We start from the raw sequence: 24597 nt of genomic DNA, 5'->3' as shown, positions 1-24597 counted from the left end.
TTGTAAGTTTGATCTACATTAATTAAATTATATACTCATATTAGTATCAGAATTCTACGCGTTTGAGATCAAAGTTTATATGGAAGACTAGCTGTGCCCTGCAGTTTCACCCGCGTAAATATATTACCTGTACGGAATAAAATGTAGCCTAGCAACAGAAATAACGCTACCCAGCGCTATTCTGTGTATCACAAAGATCTAGAAGTAATACATTACATATAATACGAAAATGCATTCGCTAATTTGTCTTTCAATAAACAAAAGAAGCCTATAACAGAAGAATGCAGTGTGGTGTAACCTACATAAAAACCTCTGTTTATTATCGCAAAGAAAATATAACAATATGATACCGCATTTTGCAAATTTACTTTATAACCACGAATGAACTTCTCAAAGTGATCGCAAACTATAAAATATTGTTTATTCAGAAAACTAGCAGCTGCCCCGCGGTTTCGCTCGCATAATTTCCTTACCCTTTGGAACACTGAGATAAAATATAGCCTGTGACCTTCATAAATAACGTAGCTTTCTATTTATAAGAGAATTTTCAAAAACGATCCAGTACATCCAAAAGTTACCCCTTTAACCTCACAAACACACACACAAAAACTTTCATCATTTTAATCATCATTAACAACCTATATTTGGCTCACTGTTGAGCACAAGTCTCCTCTCAGAATGAGAGGGGTTAAGATAATAGTCCACCACACTGGTCCAATATGGATTGGCAGGCTTCACACACGTATAGGATTAAGAAACTTCTCAGGTATGTAGGTTTGTTCACTTATGTTTTTCCACCACCGTTTAAGACACGTTAAATTTTATATGCACAGAATTGAAAAGTTGGAGGTGCATGCCCCGGATTAGAACCTACGCCCTCTGAAACGAGGCAGAGGTCACATCCACTAGGTTCTCACAATCTTTATCTCTTTACAATATTAGTGTAGACTTACAAAAGAATGCAGCGTAACCTACATAAGAATCGCAGTTTATTATTGCAAAGAAAATTGAACTATAGTATGATGCCGCGTTTGCAAAGTTACTTTATTATGGCGAATAAACTTCCCAAAGTGTTCGCAAAGTATAAAATATTGTTTTATCAGAAAACTAACAGCCGCCCGCGGTATCATGCTAAAATATAGCCTATACCTCACTCACACTCACAAATAACATAGCTTTCTATTGGTAAAACAAAATTTAATAAATCTGTTCAGTAGATCCAGAGATTACCCCCTACAATATCACAAACACACACATTACATACTGTAATATTTGTATAGTGCAAGCTTAAGAACGCAGTGTAACCTACATAAAAATCGCAGTTTATTATTGCAAAGGAAATTGAACAATATGATGCCGCATTTGCAAAGTTACTTTATTACGGCGAATAAACTTCCCAAAGTGTTGGCAAACTATAAAATATTGTTTCATCACAAAATATAACAATGTAAAACCTAGCTACATTGTTCTATTATACCTAGTCACCCTGCAGCAAATATCAGTTTTCAACGCGTCGGGATTTTATTCCTGCAATTTTTATTCAACGTAATGGTCCCGGGTATTTTTGCTAGTTTTTACTTTATAACTAAGTACCTAACTTTTTAACTTTATTACTTTCTTTCTTATAGTATAATAAAGTAAACAACTTTGTAGCTAAAATAGGGCATCATTACATAATTACAATTATGTATAATACGTTTATAAAGGTCTCACTAACTATCAGTTCTAAGCTGATATTATTGAAATATTATATTTAAGTACTTTATAATTTAAAAAAAATAATAATTTTGTAGCCTTAATTACTTCACGCAGGGACTTAGCTGACAGCTGGACATAGGCCTACCAAAGATAGGCCTTGTAAGATCTTCCAAACACCACCTTCCAGGTCTTGAGCCAACTGCATCCAATAGCTATTATGCATCTAATAGCAAATATATCACATATCCTTCCTACCTACCACACAATATGTTTATGCAACCTACCACAATATCATCATCATTATCAGCAGATGGACGTTGACTTTTGAGCACAGTCCTCTTTTTAAGGATTTTCGTTTCGATATCGCCGTCCACCTGGTGGGGGGTCAACTGCGCTTTCCGGTTCCGTCACCATTCCAACACCTTGGGACCCCAACGTCCATCAGCACTTCGAACTATACGCCCCGCCCATTGCCACTTCAGCTTGGCGACTCGTTGTGCTATCTCAGTGACTTTGGTTCTTTTGCGGATCTCTTCGATCATGCAGAAATTGCTCGTTCCATAACCCGCTGTGTGACTCTGTGTGACGCTGTGTTTTTCTTCTGCGGATGTTCTCATTTCTGATTCGATCATGCAGAAATACTACAAACATTGCTCGTTCCATAACACGGTGTATGACTCTGTGTAACGCTGTGTAGTTCTTCTGCGGATCTCTTCATTTCTGATTCGATCATGCAGAGATACTCCATGTATTGCTCGTTCCATAACTCGCTGTGTGACTCTGTGTAACGCTGTGTGGCTCTTCTGCGGATCTCCTCATTTCTGATTCGACCACGCAGAGATACTCCAAGCATTGCTCGTTCCATAACCCGCTGTGTGACTCTGTGTGACGCTGTGTTTTTCTTCTGCGGATGTTCTCATTTCTAATTCCATCATGCAGAGATACTCCAAGCATTGCTCGTTCCATAACACGCTGTGTGACTCTGTGTGACGCGGTGTGGTTCTTCTGCGGATCTCCTCATACCTGATTCGATCATGCAGAGATACTCCAAGCATTGCTCGTTCCATAACCCACTGTGTGCCTCTGTGTGACGCTGTGTGGTTCTTCTGCGGATCTCCTTATCTCTGATTCGATTACAAAGGGATACTGCGAGCAGATCTCGATCTCACGAAAACTCTCCATTTCATGAGGCCCATAGTTAGTTAGGAAAACAGTTTTTGAGAGATAGTCATAATCTAAAACATTAATATGATATTATATTCACGAGCCAGTTGGCTTACGCTAAAATATTTAGCATGAATTTAAATATGCGGGACAGCGGCGAACATTTCCGAGCGTAAATTCCAAAATTTAAATTTTACGATGACACATGAAAGTTCGAAATCTCTCCTAGTTTTTGAGCTCGCATTCGCAGCACTAAATAACGCTTGTTCGGAGGATACACGTCAACCCGGATTTATGCTCGCCCTCGTATAATATCACCGTGAATCGTAAAAATACAGATTAATTGGAGTCGTAAAGTGGTTTTTTTTTTCACGATTTTATGCGTCGTTTATTTTTAAAGCGTGATTTTTTTATAATGAATAATTTATGTGTTGTATAATTTTCAAAAATTATGTTTTTTTTTTAAAATGGGCGAAGTTGCAGGTGTCTGAAAAATTTGTAAGTAGGTACCTATAGACTCACAATCACTTAAGATAAACAATTATTATCATTTGTGTCTATTATAAGTGTAATCACTTCTTCAAGTCAAATTATTATAACTTTAAACTCTTTAACTGAATAAAAAAAGAAAATGTAATTTGATTTTGGAGATAAAATTTAATTGACAAAAACGAAACTTTAATGTGGGTTTGGAAAGAAAACCGTATGATTGTAATCTAAGTAAGCTCCTATATTTTTTGTAACTATATCTTTTCATTTTATCAACCCATAAACGGCTCACTGCTGAGCTCGAGTCTCCTCTCAGAATGAGAGAGGTTAGGCCAATAGTCCACCGCGCTGGCCCGATGCGGATTGGCAGACTTCGCACACGCAGAGAATTAAGAAAAATCTCTGATATGCAGGTTTCCTCACGATGTTTTCCTTCACCGTTTGAGACACGTGATATTTAATTTCTTAAAATGCACACAACTGAAAAGTTGGAGGTGCATCCCCGGCCGGATTCGAACCCACACCCTCCGGAATTGGAGACAGAGGTCATATCCACTGGGCTATCACGGCTCATCTTTTCATTTTAGAATCTTTTCATCTTTTCATTTTAGAATAAAATATTTTAGTGATATAATACTTTAGTAGCTTTTGTTCAAAATGTAATATCATTTTCTCTCTGTATAAAGTAATTCAGAGTTCAATTTAAATTTGGTTATTCACAACTTTAGCGAATTCACAAAAGATTACCGTACAGCAGTATATTTTGCCAGAAGAAAGTAAATTGGAATGGTTATGCAATGAAAAACGCTAGCAGAAAGAACTGTTGGCAAAGTAACTTCATATGAAAACTACATTCGTGTTCAAAACATTTTTAATATTCGATGAAACATTCAAAAATACAAATGTAGTTACAAAATACAAATAAGTACGTATACTTTACAGATACATGTTTGAGTTTTCTTTATTATTTTGCTACATTTTCGAGTAATATTTGAGTACCAAATAGGCATAATGCTCACGATATTGGTCTTTTAAAATGGCGAACTAATTAATTTGCTGAGCCCGAGTCTCCTCTCAGTATGAGAGGGGTTAGGCCCACCCACTACGCTGGCTAAATGCGGATTGGCAGACTTCACACACGCAGAGAATTAAGAAAATTCTCTGGTATGCAGGTTTCCTTACGATGATACACGTGATATCTAATTTCTTAAAATGCACACAACTGACAAGTTGAAAGTGCATGCCCCGGACCGGATTCGAACCCACACCCTCCGGAATCGGAAGCAGGTGTCATATCTACTGGGCTACCACGGCTCTGTATCAGCAATGGAGCTGTACATTTGCGAATACTTCGAGCTCTTTACAATGCTTCAGTTCACAACAAAGATTGTTAAATCAAAACCCCAAGAACCCCCGCGTCTTACCCGGGCAAGGAACGCCCCCCCCCCCCTCCCCACCCAACCTGCTCTTAGATTAACCCACACCAGATCAGAGATTATTGGCTGGTGGAAGGCTTCGCCGTGGCTAGTTACCACCCTACCGGCAAAGACGTACCGCCAAGGTAATGAAGGGTGTGTGGATTTTCATCCTCCTCCTAACAAGTTAGCCCGCATCATCACTTACCACCAGGTGATATTGTAGTCAAAGGTCTAACTTGTAAATAATAAAAAAAAGACGTGTGGCACTCTTGGACTGCCGCGGTAAAGCTATTGCATAGCATTTTGTATCAACTTATCCAATTATAATTATTTATTTTTCATTCATATTCAAAACACTTTATACACAAATTTTACAAGTACAGCTATTCACTGTTGTACATAAATACCTATACACCTATATACTTTCTCATAAACAGCTGCTTATGTATTCGTCCGATTTCGGAGCAGCTCGTCTCGATTCGTGCGAGTTTCGTAGAGTCGTACAATACGTCTAATCGCACGCACACAACGCCACCTCACACCACACCTCCGTGCCCGTCGGAGTGGGGAGCGTGAGGTTTTTTCGTTACGTAATTTCTGGATTCGGTCCCCGCGATAGAAGCTATGCAATAGCTTAAAAAACTTGTATAAGCCATTCATACCTCAATCCCGGTATAGTGGTGATGACTTGTCCTTCAGCAGTGACCCAGTGTACGTCGGGTGTGGGGTGTCCCGAGGCCCGGCAGGTGGCATAGGCCCCCCGGGTGGCGGGCCACAAAACTCGCGACGGTGGCTCCACCACGAAGTGTGGCCGCTTGTCCCCAGAGCTGGCCGCCAGCCCTACTGCTAACGTTATGCCGATGATCCATTGTATTTCGTGCCCTGAGAACAATATAATTGATTTAAGATTTCTTTTATCAGCAGAATATTTGCTATCTCTTTTTTTTAATATTACCAATTATACCAATTCCCTCCAACTAAGTAGTCGGGAAAGACTGTTTTAGGAGTGGCTATGGCAATAGACCAACCCAAGGGCGGGGATCGAACCACCACCCCTCGGTAATGAGTCCGACCGTTCTTACTACATTTGAATATTGAATTTCTCAGTATTACACTGATGAAGTTCATTACTGGTATGCCTAGATAATGTTTATCTTTAGTGTTATTTTCGAAAATATAACTTTTCTTAAAGTTTTAATAAAATCGAGGCCTTAAAGTGACCAAAGTCAAGTACCTCCTAAATAACAAGACGCAATATTGCGAAAATCTTTTCCTAGCGAACGTTTAACTAACTATAAGCTGCCAATTTCTTTTTAACCGTCTTCAAAAAAAGGAGGTTATCAATTCGTCTGAATCTTTTTTTTAATGTATCTTCACCGATTACTCGAAGACGTCTGAACCGATTTGAAAAATTCTTATTTCATTTGAGAGGTTATGCTTTCCAGTTGGTCCCATAGTAATCATGTCAGGATCTGATGATGGGATCCTGAAGAAATCGAGGGGAACTAGTGCGTTTTTTAATGTTTTCATCATTGGTACATCAAGTGGTTTTGATGCACGTCCTTTCGCATTTATACAATACATTTAGATTTAAAAAAAACTTCTGATATCATATATTTTTTTATTAAACAAAAAGAATATCAAAACACTGCGCTATAAAATCTATAAAGATAAGATAATAAAACCGGTCTCCGGAAAATGGTTTCCAAACTTCAATCCAAAGTCTAAACGGATAATCGTATTATACGGGATATTGTTACATTCTTCTTATCATTCTGCGTGATACGGGATAATCGAAACTGCGCGGGTGGAGCAGAAAGTGAGGGATACTAATATCACGTCTTATGATAACAGTATACCTACTACCTAGTAAAAGCACAGAAAACATATGAAAGTATAGTTCGACAAAGAGTAGAAGTTAAAAAAAATGGAACTAATAATTTCGCTGTGTGAAAACACCACATTTACTGTTATTATCTCAAAGGTCTGTCATTATAGAGCAACTAATTAGTATTGATAGTTTTATTGAATTATTAAAATTATAGTGGAAATTCAGATAATTACCAGACAAATTACAATAAATACAATTTATTTAGTTGATATTTTTAATAAATGTAAATCATGAAATCAACTATCTTAGTACACATATTAAATTAAATTAATTATTAATTATTATAAAGAAGTCTTGCGGTTTCACCCGCATAGTTCCCGTTCCTCACACAGACATAGTCACTCACAGACAAACTATTATCTCATACGTTTACCCCATATATTATTAGATAATTTTAATAAAACTTAGAAATTGAGTTGCCGGGTAAAAGCTTCCATAACATCCAAAATTGTAGTAATTGTACATTTAATACTGTACTGAATTATTTTATCATTTTTCGCAATTGTAGTGAGAAGTCGTGCGACACGAAAGGTATAACTCAGTTTCTATTTAGCGGCCTAGCCTTACGGCTCGGGTCCTAAAGATACCTCGTATCTAATGGATCTTTTTAGCCCTTATATAACAATCAACTATTTTAAATATTGGATAGAAGCAGGCGTTACTTTGCGGAAGTTCATCATGATTATATCATGATTTATTTATTTCGCTATCATCCGCGAAAAGTCGACGAACCCATGCGACAACGTCACCCAGGTCCGACAAAATACTCTCCATTTGAGAGTATGGGTTCGTCGACTTTTCGCGTATGATAGCAAAATAAATAAATCATTATATAATCAACTATTTTATTTTATTTCTCATTTAAGTCTTGGAATCAAACCTAAAACCTTTAAGGTATAAAGCACGCACAACTGCGTTACATTGATGGACGTTCGATCTGAAATCGGTCAAACTATTTACTCTCCTCTGTATAAATGTATTATGCATTAAAACGTAAACTCCATTTATATTCATGCATAAATGTTTTACAAATAATAAATTTATGACTGTTAATATAGTAAGCACATATTTTATTTTTTGGGAACAATGGGGGAATAATGTCAAATATATCCAACAAGTAGATTCCCGCGACTTCATCCGTGAGATTAAGTTTTTTTTTTAAACAGCGGGAACTGTGCTATACTATACTATCGTTCGTTATCAACCCATATTTGGCTCACAGCTGAGGTCGAGTCTCTCTCAGAATGAGAGGGGTTAGACCAATTAGTCCACCACGCTGGCCCAATGCGGATTGGCAGACTTCACACACACAGGGAATTAAGAAAATTATATATTTTCCTCACGATGTTTTCCTTCAGCGTTTGAGATAGGTACGTGATATTTAATTTTTTGAAATGCACACAACTGAAAATTTGGAGGTGCATGCCCCGAATCGGATTCGAACCCACACCCTCCGGAATCGGAGGCAGAGGTCATATCCACTGGGCTATCACGATTTACTTACTTACTATAATGACTACTATACTAACTACTATATAGTATGCTACTATACAACGGATCTATTAGAATTGTACTTTGGAAAAATCTTTTTAGCGAAAAATCTTTTCTACTAGAAGATCCGAATAAGATATGATTTTCATCCATTCATTTATTAGATGAAAAGTATTTAGTATGTTAAAAAAATATAGTTTTTTGACCAGGAGTTTTTAGGCAACATTACTACTAAAATTACAAACGCGAAAGTTTGTATAGATGTATATTTGGATGTTTTTTACTGTTTCTGTCAATAACGATTGCCTTTAGAAGCGAAGAGAAGCTGAATTTAGAAAGTAGAAAATATAAAATCTAAAAACTATAGTGCAATAATAAATATAAAATATTTTATTACTGCACTAAACGTTTTACTGCGGATCGAACGAAGTCGCTTTTCGCTATAAGACTGCGTATGCTATTTTATTTTTATTTTCTGTTTTGTTTTTGGTTGTTTTCTATCGATACGTAGTATATCTATCGATATATCGAATGCCTTGTTTGTCTAGTTGACTCAAGTTGCTTCCGATTGCTTCCGATGAGGTCCTGGGTTCGAGCCCTAGGTCGGGATGAAATATTGAGTTTAATAAGGTATCTGTCAACAACTAGCTGACAACGCGTGGTTCCCGTTCCCGTAGGAATACGGGGATAATATATATATATCCTATAGTCTACCTCGATAAATGGGCTATCTAACACTGAAAGAATTTTTTGTTTTTGATTGAAAATCGGTCCAGTGGTTCTTGAGATTAGCGCGTTCAATCAAACAAACAAACTCTTCAGCTTTATTATATTAGTATAGATAATTTTTAACCGACTTTCAAAAAGGAGAGGTTCTACGTTCGGCTGTATGTATGTTTTTTTTTAAGCACACATTTTTGTTGCATTTGTGAGAAATCTTTACCCTTAATTTAGGCCTCCAAATTAATTTTGATACAGAGCCTCTTGGAGGTACGTTAAGCCACTCACTGGGTGCCAGTGAGGTTGTCAAAAAGGTCAAGTAAATATGCGTTTTATTGGAAATTTGAGATTTTACCGGAACAAAAGCGAATGGAGCCCAAACTCGATGGCATTTTACCGACCTTTTCCCATAATAGGTCCTGCCCTCTTGAGACAGAAATATATGCGATCAAGATTAAAATCCTGAACTCAATGGTATGGAAACCTTTGTTAATATACTCGTTGTACTGAATTTAATCACCTCGTTGGTTCAGTGGTTAGCATGGCACAAATCACGAGGTTCCGGGTTCGGTTCGACTTGTAAAATGTGGAGTTTTCACATTTGTGTAACACGACTTTCGTATAATACCGTGTTACTCACTATTTGTATATTGTCTGTGGTTTTTTTTTTTATTATATTTATTTTTTTTATTATTTACAAGTTAGCCCTTGACTACAATCTCACCTGATGGTAAGTGATGATGCAGTCTAAGATGGAAGCGGGCTAACTTGTTAGGAGGAGGATGAAAATCCACACCCCTTTCGGTTTCTACACGGCATCGTACCGGAACGCTAAATCGCTTGGCGGTACGTCTTTGCCGGTAGGGTGGTAACTAGCCACGACCGAAGCCTCCCACCAGCCAGATCTGGACAAATTAAGAAGATCTCAATCTGCCCAGCCGGGGATCGAACCCAGGACCTCCGTTTTGTAAATACACCGCGCATACCACTGCGCATACCACGGAGGCCGTCAAAAAAACGAGAGGTTGTTTCAGAGGTTGTATCTATGATTCGGTCGCCATGTTTTTTTCGGAATGACAGAGGGAACGGATGGTAAAAACTAAGGTGCGTAATTAAGTGATATTATTTTTATTAATTGTGATCTATATTATTTTAGTTGATTTATTGTGAATATTAATTAATGTTGTACTTAAGCATTAGTAGCGAAGTACATAATGAATTAATGCGTAATTGATTTTAGCAATTTTAAACGATTTTAATTTTATGAACACTGTTGTGTATGACAATAAACGGTCAAATCTATGATTGTGATATAATTATTTTTATTCAATTTACTATCTCTGAGGTGCCTTTTACATCTGTCACCTACAATCTTAACACTTTCAGGGCAAAAGTGAATCGGCACTTTCTAGTCGCTTGACTAAATTGAGGTATGGGACGCACTTTAGTCTCACCTTTAATATAAACATTGCTTTCTATATTTTATTGTCTATAAAAAAGGATTTATATATGTTTAGATTGAATCTTCAACAGCTCAACGGTAGGAGCGGTCGGACTCACCGATGGTGGTTCGATCCCCGCCCCGTTGGTCTATTGTCGTACCCACTCCTAGCACAGTCTTTCGCGACTAGTTGGAGGGAAATGGGAATATTGGTCATATTATAAAAAAAGACATGGCAAATATTCTTTAAAAAAAAATCTTGACTTAAATTACAAAAATCTTTGGTAGCTATGTACAGATGCAGTTCCCTTACATTTTAGTTGTCGGATTGTTTGAAATACTGTTATTCACATAACATAATTACTAAGTTACCTATCTAATTCAAGCGAAATCGTTATCAACCCATATTCGGCTCACTGCTGAGCTCGAGTCTCCTCTCAGAATGAGAGGGGTTAGGCTAATAGTCCACCACGCAGGTCCAATGCGGATTGGCAGACTTCACTCACGCAGAGAATTGTGAATTAATTAATTTCTTAAAATGCACACAACTGAAAAGTTGGTGGTGCATGCCTCGGATCGGTTTCGAACCCACACCCTCCGGAATCGGAGGCAGAGGGCATATCCACTGGGCTACCACGGCTCGGCCACGGCAAGGGAAATATTTAGTAAAAACTATCCAAGTTGGTAGTTTAAAAAAACTTTTTCTTATTTTTTCAAGAAAGGATAACAACTGGGAAATTAATCTACTTGAGAGAGACAACTGCACATATAAACTTTAACCACCGTTTAGTTCCAATCCAAAGACGCTAAATTAAAAAAAAAAGCAAACCTTTCATTCCGCGATCACTGCACACGCCAAGTCATTATCAAAACACAGTTCAAACATCCATATCTAAGGAACGCACTGCACCAAGTAGTACTCCATTTCAACTCGTATATCTCTACGATTGCCGACGATCGCAAAACTTTTCCCTCTAAACCGAGGAGCTATGGGATACGTGCGTCCTTTGTGAAGACCGCGAGTGAACTGAGGGTTGTGTACACTGTACAGGACAGCCACCCTGCGGATAATAGCCGCGCTTTAAGGGGTGGTTCAATTAGATACAAGTGTAGATTCGCATAATATTCACTTTTCGCAGACACACACAAGACTTGCATTGCGGAGTGAATTTCCGATGCAGTGCATTAGCAGTTTTTCGCGTTTAAGGTTCGCTTTTTATATAGCTTGGTTAAGTGAGTGAGAATATTTAGTATTCTTAACTTTTTTGCATTTATTTTTAGTACATTTAGTAGTAGTTTTAATAAGGATCGTTGTGAAATGGCACATGATAGTATTATCGACACGACAGTTTGACAGAAGATATATCGCAATTTACGTATCTAAGCTTGTACTTAAAATACTGTAAGTACTATACTTACAAGAGCAGTGATAGCCCAGTTGATATGACCGCTGCCTCCGATTCCGGAGGGTGTGGGTTCGAATCTGGTCCGGGGCATGCACCTCCAACTTTTCAGTTGTGTGCATTTTAAGAAATTAAATACCACGTGTCTCAATCGGTGAAGGAAAACATCTGCATACCAGAGAATTATCTTCATTCTCTGCGTGTGTAAAGTCTGCCAATCCGCATTGGGCCAGCGTGGTGGACTATTGGCCTAACCCCTCTCATTCTGAGAGGAGAATCGAGCTCAGCAGTGAGCCGAATATAGGTTGATGACGACTATATTTACAGTATTTTTAACCGACTTCATTACAATTTAAGATCGCCTTTGCATGTCAATTCTTAGGTTTATTTTTATACTTAGGTTTATTCTTAGGTTTATTTAGGTATATTTCTAACTATTTTTTTAATTTATGCACAATAAAGTGTTTCTTTGACAGTCGTACTTATCTATATTTTATATAAAAAAGTTCTGCTAGTAAGTAGGTCGAGCATAATTTAAATGTTCTAATAGAATATGCTACGATTATTTAATACTAGCTGACGCCGCGCGGCTTCACCCGTGTGGTTGCCGTTCCCGTAGGAATACGGGGATAATATATAGCCTATAGCCTTCCTCGATAAGTGGGCTATCTAACACTGAAAGAATTTTTCAAATCGGACCAGTAGTTCCTGATATTAGCCCGTTCAAACAAACAAAGAAACTATTCAGCTTTATAATATTAGTATAGATATTTCAACACTACACAAAGCATGTAACTTCATAGTTTGATCCTTCGCAAGCGGAAAGACACAAACGTCCAAGAGGTTTTGCAGATCAACCTATCTGGCAATCCAACCCTATAACCTATTTCATACTCTCACCAGTCATCATCATCATCATCATCATATCAGCCGATGGACGTCCACTGCAGGACATAGGCCTTTTGTAGGGACTTCCAAACATCACGATACTGAGCCGCCTGCATCCAGCGAATCCCTGCGACTCGCTTGATGTCGTCAGTCCACCTGGTGGGGGGTCGGCCAACACTGCGCTTACTAGTGCGGGGTCGCCATTCCAGCACTTTGGGACCCCAACGTCCATCGGCTCTTCGAACTATGTGCCCCGCCCATTGCCACTTCAGCTTCGCAACTCGTTGAGCTATGTCGGTGACTTTGGTTCTTCTGCGGATCTCCTCATTTCTGATTCGATCACGCAGAGATACTCCTAACATAGCTCGTTCCATCGCCCGCTGTGTGACTCTAAACCTTCTTATGAGGCCCATAGTTAGCGACCAAGTCTCGGAACCATAGGTCATCACTGGCAACACGCACTGTTCGAAGACTTTTGTCTTCAGGCACTGAGGAATTTCGGACGAAAAGATGTCGCGAAGCTTCCCGAATGCAGCCCAGCCGAGTTGGATTCGACGGTTCACCTCTTTCTCGAAATTGGACCTACCTAACTGGATCATATGTCCTAGGTATATGTATTCGTCTACAATTTCGAGTGCAGCGTTCTCAACTATAACTGGGTGGAGCGATACATGAGCATTACACATTATTTTTGTTTTGCCCATGTTCATTTTCAGGCCCACCTGTTGAGAAACGCTGCTGAGGTCATTGAGCATGGTACTAAGGTCATCCAGAGTCTGTGCCATGATGACTACATCATCCGCGAACCGCAGTTGAGTGATGTACTCGCCATTGATGTTGATGCCAAGTCCGCTCCAGTCCAGAAGCTTAAAGACGTCTTCCAGTGCGGCGGTAAATAGCTTCGGAGAGATCACATCTCCCTGACGCACTCCTCGCTGCAACTGGATTGGCCTCGTAGTCTGATCCTGAATACGGACTGACATAGTGGCGTTTTCGTACAAGCACTTCAACGCTTGGATATACCTGTAATCAATTCGGCATCTCTGCAATGACCTTAGCACAGCCCAAGTTTCCACCGAATCGAAGGCTTTCTCATAGTCCACAAACGCTAAGCAAAGTGGCTGGTTATACTCGTGAGTCTTCTGTATAACCTGCCGCAGCGTATGGATGTGGTCTATGGTACTAAAGCCTTTTCGGAAACCGGCTTGTTCGGGAGGCTGGAAGTCGTCAAACCTATTAGCGAGACGATTCGTGATGACTCTCGAGAACAATTTGTAAACATGGCTTAGCAGCGAGATGGGTCTGTAATTCTTCAGCAAGGTGTTGTCACCTTTTTTGAAGAACAGAACCACCACGCTCCTATGCCACGCCTCAGGCGTCGTGCCCTCGTGAATGACGGAATTGAACAATCGCTGAAGGACTTTAAGTATCGGTTTTCCACCCGCTTTCAGGAGTTCTGCTGTGATTCCGTCCTCACCTGGCGCCTTATTGTTCTTCAGGTGTTTGAGAGCCACACTAATCTCGTATAGGCTGACGTCCGGGATATCTTCGGTATAGTGTCGGGTCAACTTGGCTCTGGGGTCTTTAGCCAAATTGGCAACAGGCTGCTGAGTAGTCGTGTATAGCTGTCCATAGAACTTCTCGACCTCACTTAATAACTCGGGCTTGGAAGAAATTAGATTACCGTGTTCGGTCTTCAAACGCGTCAGCTGCCTCTGTCCAATAGACAGATCTCTGGCGAAAACTTTCGAGCCTCGATTATTTTCAATCGCATTTTTAATACGCTCGGTATTGAAATTTCGCAAGTCGCTGGTTTGCGACTTAGAGATCTGTCTACTGATTTGTCGGTATTTTGACGCATCTGCTGAAGACTGTAATCTCATTTCTTGCCTCTCTTCCATGAGTTTAAGTGTTTGGTCCGAGAACTTTTTGGTTCTTTTCGCACGGTGGGTCTTATAGAACTTAGACCCAACGGAATGGACAGTTTCCACGAACCTGTTGTTCAGATCGTCCACAGTTTCGCAATTTGCTAGGCAATCAAAGCGGTTCTGCAGTTCTAGTTGAAAGGACTCGGGGTTTTGAATATGGGCACGAGTAGGTCGGAGCGTAGACTTCACCAGTCGATACCGTTCCAGCTGAATGTTGATATTCAACGTGCCTCTAACCATTCGGTGATCGCTACCGGTTTTCACCCTATGGATCACAGAAACATCGTTGAATATTTGCCGTCTGGTAGACAAGATGAAGTCGATCTCGTTTTTCGTGGAACCATCGGGGCTCATCCAGGTCCATTTCCTGTGTGGTGGCTTCTTGAAGAAGGAGTTCATCATAAAGAGGCCCTCCTTCTCCATGAAGTCAGCCAACATTTGGCCCCTATCGTTCCGTTGCCCATATCCAAATCGTCCCACTTTCAACTCTGGACCGCTACGTTCGCCCAGCTTTGCGTTAAAATCCCCCATCACAACATTGTAATAAGAGTTTGAGGCATGTATGGCTTTAGAAATATCCTCATACAATACCTCTACCTCCTCGTCGGGATGTGTCGAGGTCGGTGCGTAAACCTGTATAACCTTCAACGAATACCGTTTGGTAATTCGGAGGACCAGGCTCGACACACTCTCTCACCAGTGAATATCCTAAAATACTGAACAGTGAGTGACAATGCAGGCATGTAGCCAGAAGCAGTGGTGATGGGCTCCAGGGGCGGCATGGGCGGGATGGGCATGTGCGGCATAAACAGGATGAGCATGTGCGGCATGGGCGCCACTCCAGCACCTTGTGACCCCAACGGCCATCGGCCTTCAAACTATGTGGCCTGCCCATTGCCATTTCAGCTTCGCGACTCGCTGAGCTATGTCAGTGACTTTGGTTTTTCTGCGGATCTCCTCGTTTCTGAGGAGATTCCTCGATTTGATCAGGCAAAGAAACTCCAAGCATAGCTCCCTCCATTGCCCGCTGAGTGACATTGAGCCTTCTAATAAGGCTCATAATCAATGACCAAGTCTCGGATCCATAGGTCATCACTATAGACATCGCATTATATAAAAAAGGGTTTAAAATGCACGATAGCACGCAAAGGGGAAAAAATTACAAAACATGAAAGCAGAGCAAATGATTTCAAATACTCAAACGGCACAGCTTTTAGCATTACAATAGCATTTCCACGGCACGAGTCGAAGTGGCGGACGATAAAATCTATTTCCATCAGACAAAGGGCTATTTTCCACACAAAGAATGGAAACAGTGAGGCAAGGTTTTATTTAAAAGTCCCATTGAGTCGGCAACATTTAATTGCGTTGCAAAATGGCCACCGCTGCATTTATATCGCCGCATAGCTGTTATTACTAAAATTGCTACTCACTTCCACGATTGAAAAATATGAATAAATGGCGGCTTCAATCATAACATTGCGTGGAAATTTTTTAATGGTTTTAAATACCGTAGAGCTTATTTTAATCTCAATAAAATATTTTATTTTCAATGGGACTGCAAAGCGAGCGAGGGACGGTTGCATTAATAAAGATAAAATGGTTGTGCAAATTATTACAAAATTTTATTATTTTATACGAAAATCTGAAACTCTAGATAAGTATATTGTATAGTAGTAGTATAGTGATAAGGATAATTTTATTGTAGATTAGCGAACGCCCGCCACTTCGTGTGAAATAAAGATTTTCGCAAATCCCGCGGCCTTTTTCGGGATGAAAAGTTGCCAATGTGTTTATCCAGAGTAAAATATATTTCAATTCGGTGCAATCGGAAAAAATCAAAACCGATTTTAAGAGCCCTAAGATAAAAAAAAACCAAAATAATTTTTGTTACAAAAAATCAACATAAACCGATGAAAAAATTAATATAAATAAATAATTATTAAGGTATATCCACACTGTTCTCAGTTTCTTTCATACGGAATGCAAAGATGTGGAATGCCCTTATAGCTTCCATTTTCTCGCGACCTTCAATATACGTAAGCCAAGAGTGAGTAGACATCTTCTATGCAGGCGCGTTCATCATATTATGCTGCATCATTGCTTACCATCAAGGCGTGATTGCAGCTAAGCTTGTAAGCACATTAAAACTAAAGTATTCTGTTTCCTGACGACACCGCTCTAGAAATTGAAGTGTTGGTCGACCCTTCATCAGTGGACTGACGCCATCAAGCGAGACATAGGAAGTCGCTGGATGCGGGCGTCGTAGGATCGTGGTGTTTGGAAGTCCCTACAAAAGGCCTTTGTCCTGCAGTGTACATTCATCGACTGATATTATGATGATGATTCTGTGTCATAAAACATCAAAAAAAAATACAGCTGGCTTTTATTTATATTCCTAACCGCAAAGTCTTTATACCAAATCAGAGATACCTTGGAACTTTGTAACGTCTGAAACAATAAGGTATAATTAAAGGAAACTTTCAGGTAAGCTGTCAGAACTCGCGAACAATGTTCGCTTCATTGTTTTGCCAATCACTGAGATACTAATTTTAATTAACAGCTCCAGTATTAAAGTTTACTACAAGTGTTGGTAAGAATACTGTAACAAAAAGCTAAAATACAGCTAAAGTTGTTCTTAAACCGGCGCTGTTTCTTTCATCCTCTGAAGTTACCTACCAACTTCAGAAAGAAAAGTATTTTCTAATGTATAGTAGAATACCTGGGTAGCCAGCTTGGTGTATGAAGGAGCGCCGGAAATTTGATAATATTAAAGATAATAGGAAAAATATTATTTTTTTATTAAATACACAAATAGTAGCAATATATCTCTTTGCGATTGTTATTGTAAGTCACGGCAAGTCAATTGAATGACCTTTTAGGACTTTGGTTGCTTGACATTTTTCTTGTACGACCAATCTGCGATCAGTCCAGACAATAAACAAATGTATAGCGAGTGTCATTGTCATATGGAGGTCGATTATGATCAGAAGTTGGTGCTCATTCGGTGCGTCCTTTCTTCAAATGTCCAGGTCGAGTATGCGTTACGTTTCAGACACCTTGTTATTTGGCTGTATATACCCTTAGGCTTTGATAAATCTACCGTATAACTGTCGCTTTGGTCCAATGGTTAGCTTACGTGGCTTTTGATCAAGAGGTCCTGGGTACGAGTCCGTGGAATATATGTTTTTTTTGGCATACCCAGTGTCTCAGAGAGCATGTTAAGTCCTGATAATTTGAATTTCAGCTACCACTACGAATACGATAGGTATACGTCCTAGCTAAATATATAATAATAATAAAATATAATAAAGCTGAAGAGTTTGTTTGTTTGTTTGTTTGTTTGTTTGATTGAACGCGCTAATCTCAGGAACTACTGGTCCGATTTGAAAAATTCTTTCAGTGTTAGATAGCCCATTTATCGAGGAAGGCTATAGGCTATATATTATCCCGGTATTCCCACGGGAACGGGAACCACCCGGATGAAGCCGCGCGGCATCAGCTAGTATATAATAATATCAAAATCCGCACTTAATACCAGGCTGAAAATGAACTCAGCGTAAAAATGATTATGCACCAACTAAAACGTAATTAGAAATGCTAAAAGTTTGCCAACTCCTCGCCGGCTGACTTAACTAAGCGCTTATTTAAAACTTTAGTTTACCAACTTCCGTATCAACTCACGAGAGAACAGCTGAGACGCCGCCAAGTGATACACTCGTAAATCGTTTCGAAGTTAAAAACTGGGGTAAAGCTGCTTACACTATGTTGACTGTTAAAACATTGCTAGTTTGCAGTGCGCTTTGGTATTTTTATAACGATTTTTACACGCTTTATATTAAGTTCACTTGTAACTATGTATGTAAGAAAAATTTTAACAAAAAAATTCAACCGACTTCCAACTCAAAAATTAACCTAAACTAAAAAGCAAAAAATAACATCTTACCTATGTGCTACCTTCTGATCACTTTGAAGGCTATGTTTTAATTCAAGCCGTTTAAATTACACAATTTCTGTGGTTCTTTCAGAAACGGCTTTAATTAAAACATGACACTGGATTGGCACCGCCTTCAAAGTGATCAGAAGGTAGCACATAGGTAAGATGTTATTTTTTGCTTTTTAGTTTAGGTTAATTTTTGAGTTGGAAGTCGGTTGAATTTTTTTGTTAAAATTTTTATTTTTTAATTTTTAGTGTTAGCACACCTACTGAGTGTGAACAAAAAATAATGAGCAATTAGTTGAAACGTTATTTTCTTATGATAAGTATCTAAGTATCCTACAATCCCAATTTTAAAAATACTACCTTAACTCATATACAAAATTTCACTCCCCCTTTATCCACACGTAATAATATTCAGAAAAACGTGAAAGGTGACTGTCCTCCGTCTTCATCACCAGACCCCCTATGCAGTCACAATCCATACGGGTGGAAAGTTCTCATCAATATAAAATTTATCAAGTCCAAACACAAGGTAGCTACTGTGAACCGTCGAGGAGTTCCCTTAACTCTCCTTCATCTTCATCACCAGACCTCTGATACAGTCACAACCTATTCAGGTGGAAAGTTCTCATCAATACAAAATTATCAAGTCAAAACACAAGGTAGCTACTGTGAACCGTCGAGGAGTTCCCTTAACTCTCCTTCATCTTCATCACCAGACCTCTGATACAGTCACAACCTATTCAGGTGGAAAGTTCTCATCAATTCAAAATTATCAAGTCAAAACACAAGGTAGCTACTGTGAACCGTCGAGGAGTTCCCTTAACTATCCTTCGTCTTCATCACCAGACCCCTAATACAGTCACAACCCATCTAGGTGGAAAGTTCTCATCAATACAAATTTATCAAGTCCAAACACAAGGTAGCTACTGTGAACCGTCGAGGAGTTCTCTTCACTATCCTTCGTCTTCATCATCAGACCCTTAATACAGTCACAACCCATCTAGGTGGAAAGTTCTCATCAATACAAATAAATCAAGCCCAAACAAAAGGTACCTGCTGTAAATCGTTGACGAGTTCCATCGTCTGTGTTTCGGCTCCATCATCAGACCAACTCCAGACCTTCATAAAATTGTAGTGGTTTAAAATACCTTATGAGAACACTAACAAACGCACTAGCCGTCCTTACGATTTTCGAAAGTTCCCCTCAATTTCTCCAGGATGCCATCATCAGATCCTGTCATGAAAAAAATGGGACCACCCTGAAATCAAACCCTTCAAAACAAAAAAATAATTTTCCAAATCGGTCCACAAATGACGGAATTATCGCTGGACATACATAAAAAAAAAAAAAAAAAACATACATACAGCCGAACGTAGAACCTCCTCCTTTTTGGAAGTCGGTTAAAAATCTTGAAATCTTAATTTGACCCACTTCTCATTATGCGAGGAGACTCGTGATCAACAGTTTGCCGAATATGTTGGTATGTTTGTTAATGATGTATCTTATAAAATAATAATATATTTTGTGGAATGTCAGACTTTACACACTTAGAGAGTTAAGAAAATTCCCAGGTATGCAGGTTCCCTCACGATGTTTTTCCTCCTAACTTGTACTTGACCATGCATCCAAAGCTAAAACGTCTTCTGAAACAGTGTTTCTAAATTACACGTTAAAACAATCACAAACTTTAATGAGGTAAACTGTCACATTGTGTCAGGAAAACGTTAAGCAAAACTTGACTTCGTCCTCCGAAACATCACCCAACTATAGTTCCTTCGAAAGTTCCAAAGGCAACTTTGTCTGCAACAACATTTCACAGGTAATTTCAACTTGCAATATGCATTTGTGCAATGTTGCCTAAGAATGACCTATTTTACGCAAGTCGGAAAACTTTCTATTTCAAACCAACTTTAGGCAGAGCTTGCTTTTTGTAGTTCGTACAAATAAGCCGACATATTGCGCAACGAAGTGCTTGATAAACTGGGGATATATGAAAGTTTTTGTTTTAAAAGCTTTGAGAAAAAAGTCGCGCATATTAAAGCATTGGTAACCACTAAAGTTTCAGCAAAGTTTTTCATTCCAATATGGCAATACATCTTTTGCGATCTTGGGCATGGTGGATAGAATTTGATCGAGCTCTTTGTGACGGATCTTGTCTTCGCTTTGATTTTGCTGCCTCCAAGCCTCGGGTCTTTAATAGCTAAAGAGTAAACAGGATACGAAATGCGTGATACCCCACTAGATGTGATAGCCAACGGATTTCAGATTATTGTAGATAGACAGACGTTATCAACTCATATTCGGCTCATTGCATGGCTTAAGTCTCTTCTCAGAATGAGAGGGGTTAGGGCAATAGTCCACCACGCTAGCCCAATGCGGATTGGCAGACTTCACACACACAGATAATTAAGAAAATTCTCTGGTAATGCAGGTTTCTTCACGATGTTTTCCTTCACCGTTGTATCAGTGATATTTAATTTCTTAAAATGCACACAACTGAAAAGTTGAGGTGTATGCCCCACACCATGTCCACTGGGCTATCACGGCTTATTCACGGCTAGATAGACAGTGCAGGCACATAATACGACTCACTAGAAATCTTTACAGCTAAACGATCATAGAATATATTATTTACTTTGGGAACGTCGTACAGGCGATTAGTAACATTGAGCGGCAATCAAGCCTCAACTAGAGCTCCCAGAGGCTCGCATCCGGAGCAGATAAGCCGCCCTTGTATCCGTTCCAGTCCAGCCCACTTGCCTTGTTATGCCCCATTTAGATTTGAGTGGGTTTCAGCCTGCTAATGATCTTGTTGATCCGGGCTTTGAATATAAAATGTCTTTTCTTTTTTGCGTAGGATCTCTTTACTACTGAATAGCGGACGCCCGCGGCTTCGTTCTCGTAGATAACAAAGTTAAACTGCATACTCTTAAGTTCATATAATATACCTTCGTAATATGACTGCGTATGTGGGTTCTTCTCGGACCGAGGCGCATTTGGAACCCTCGTAACTTTAATTTTAAGTTTCAACTTCAATTATCACCATTAAATCATGACATCACTTAACTTTTCAAAAGTATAAATTAAGCCTAATTGAAATAAAATGAAATTTTGAATGTTAAACCTGTAGTTAGCTAAATAGTTTGATACAACATGAATATCTAATGAAGTCTACGCATTAAAATCTGTGAATACATTTTTTTCTCTGATTTATTTATTCAATATAATACAAAACACTATTGAAAATTTATAAAAAAAACCAACTCTGCCGGTGCGGAACATTTAAGTGCCCAAGCAGACGGCTCTAGAGTGAGGAACCTCCTCACAATACGCTCTGTATCAAGAATCACTGCCTTATGGTGCAGTGAGGTTAGTTTCCCTCTCTGTCGCCCCATAGCACGCATGACGCTCTCATTGAGTGGACGAGACCATCTCATGCGACGCACTACACCGACGGTAGCGGGAGCACTCATTGGAGCCCGCAGCCCCTCTTGCCACAAGCTTTAGGCTGTATATCGTCGTCATCCTGCTAGTGTCGTTGTTGTTGCCGTAGTAGTGTTTTTGTTGTTGCCGTAGTAGTGTTGTTGTTGTTGCCGTCGCCGTGTGACACCCCGATGAGTCGTCCGCCCTGAAGTGGGCGTCACATCCCTCGCAAGATGTCTTGAAATTAAATTTACAGAATAAACAATAAGAAAGACAGACATAACTTTATTTTTGGTACGAAGTTCCCTATCGCGCGTTGCAAAAGGGGGCTAGACGGAAAAAATCAAGACTAAAAGTTGTAACGACACTTTTTGCTATAGCGGTTGTTTCTCTGTCGCTCTCTCTCTCTTTCATAGAAAGCAAGCCAGTTCTTTACGTTTCGTCTTTCTGTTTCGCTTTGAACAGTGTGGTGTAGCGACGATTATTTTTGGAATGTGATGGGATACGATAGCGATAACTTCGTTTTATCCAGATGTCTCTTGTTACCTCTCAAAGTTTTGTATAGATATTTCCAAATAAGTTCGTATGCATCGTCATTCATATGAGTATAATGAAAAGCTGATAATTAAAAACGTAGGTACACATTTATGTTATTTATTTGTGTAGATTCATTTGCTATTCCATAATATACTCAGAGGCTCAATTATCAGTTTTATATGACACGAGTATATTAAAGTGGGCGGATAATTGTGCCTCTGAGTAAATTAAGGTGTAATTTCCCATCTATTGCTCGTACCTACGTTATAATAACGACGTATAATCAAGGTCGAAGTTTAGTTCCCATCGAATCCCAAAGGGAACTGGAATCCGGAACAGATAAGCCGCTCCTGGAACCATATTAGTGCAGCCCAATTCGCCCGTTTCGCCCCATTTACTATTGAGAGAACTTTCATCTTGCTAATGGTTTTATTTGTGCGAGCTTTGAATATAAATTCCCCTTTTAAAGTCATATCTAACGCAACGGCTACCTAGAATTTTAATTAATTAACTTATTTATTTAATTTGAGCAATTTTTTCAGTCAAGGTTTTAACTAAAGTTTAAAGTTGAATTTATTTTTAAAGTAATGTCATTCGTTGTTGATAGATCACGAGATTAAACTATCAATAGGTCATGTTAAACCCAAAAAAAATTAATTTTCGAAACAGCGTTTGTAGAAATAGAATCGATGTGTAACTTAGCTAGAGGAACAGAGCATACAAAGAACTATTTTTATAATGCAATTTTGTAGGGACTTCCAAACATTACGATCCTGCCCCTGTAGCCAAGTGGCAAGTCGATTCTCTTTCTACGATCGCAAATGCTTCGGAAACTTGAATAATGTATGGGATGGCATTCGCTATCGGCAGGTCACGTGATCAAAATCTGTTATTCCCATACATTTTTCTAGTTTTCGAAGCGTTAGCGATCGTAGAAAGACAATCGACGTGCCACTTGGCTACACCTTGAGCCGCCTGTATAAATATTAAACATATTATATTAAAATCATGAGCCGTGATAGCCCACTGGATATGACCTCTGCCTCGATTCCGGAGGGTGTGGGTTCGGATCCGGTCCGGGGATGCACCTCCAACTTTTCAGTTGTGTGCATTTTAAGAAATTAAATATCACGTGTCTCAAACGGTGAAGGAAAACATCGTGAGGAAACCTGCATACCAAAAAATTTTCTTAATTCTTTGCGTGTGCGAAGACTGACAATCCGCATTGGACCAGCGTGGTGGACTATTGGCCTAGCCCCTCTCATTCTGAGAGGAGCTCTACTGAGTTATCACGGGTTTCTAGTACAGATCGGACCGAAAAACTTACTTATTCGCATGAGCTGCCTCAACCATTGCGTATAATTTAAATTGATGTATGGAGGCTTTTTGAACCTTTAAAAGTTCTATAAAAAATTGCGCAACACCATATATATCTTTTATATTTTAGCAGATATAGTACCATTTGTACTTTAATAAATTATTTAAATTATATACTAAGGTTTACGTCATTATTTACACAAATAAACTTAAATCCTTGTCAAAATAAATTATTTAATAATCACTAGGATATTATAGAGATAAGATTTGCCCTTTACAGTATGTTAATTAGTTATATAGTTTCGGAGATAATATAAAATTTCTAAAAGTCGCAGAAATGCCGCTGTATGACGCCCCGCGGTTTCAATTGCGTGGTTCCCGTTCCCGTGTGAATATGAGAATCAAACATAGCCACACTCGTATCGTATGTAGCTTCTATTGGTAAAAGAATTTTCCAAATCGGTCCAGAAGATCCAGAGATTACCACCGACAACCACACAAACTTTACATTAGGGTAGGGTAGGGTAGGGGAAGTGTACGGGTAGGGTAGGGTAGGGTTAGGATAAGGGTAAGGTAGGGGTAACGTAGGGGTTGGGGTAGGGTAGGGTTAGGATAAGGGTAAGGTAGGGGTAACGTAGGGGTTGGGGTAGGGAAGGGTTAGTGTTAGCGTTAGGGTAGGAGAAAGGTAGGGGTAAGGTAGGGTAGGGTTAGGTAGGTTTACGAGCAGAGTAAGGTAGAGGTAGGGAAGTTTACATCAAATACTACGCGGACGAAGTCGCGGGCGTTCGCTAGATGCTAATACTTTCGAATGAAAACACATTCGAAATTCAAAAATTAATTCTCTA

General features: G+C 39.2%; 1 protein-coding gene across 1 annotated transcript in view; it reads right to left on the bottom strand.

The window, feature by feature from the left end:
* The window catches only part of LOC112049060 (cell adhesion molecule Dscam2), an 84823-nt gene extending 73494 nt beyond the window's left edge, over positions 1 to 11329 (bottom strand). The window contains exons 1-2 of the mRNA XM_052884263.1: positions 11142 to 11329; positions 5432 to 5651 (exon numbers count right to left, since the gene is read on the bottom strand). Of these exons, the coding sequence (XP_052740223.1) occupies positions 5432 to 5651; positions 11142 to 11148 (227 nt within the window). The 5' untranslated portion in view covers positions 11149 to 11329. The remainder of the gene's footprint in view (positions 1 to 5431; positions 5652 to 11141) is intronic.
* Positions 11330 to 24597: the final 13268 nt, after the last annotated feature.

Source organism: Bicyclus anynana, chromosome 11, assembly GCF_947172395.1.
Source record: "Bicyclus anynana chromosome 11, ilBicAnyn1.1, whole genome shotgun sequence".
NCBI classification, from domain to species: Eukaryota; Metazoa; Arthropoda; class Insecta; order Lepidoptera; family Nymphalidae; genus Bicyclus; species Bicyclus anynana.
The sequence above is the reverse complement of the archived record's forward strand: the minus strand, read 5'-3'. Positions and strand labels throughout refer to the sequence as shown.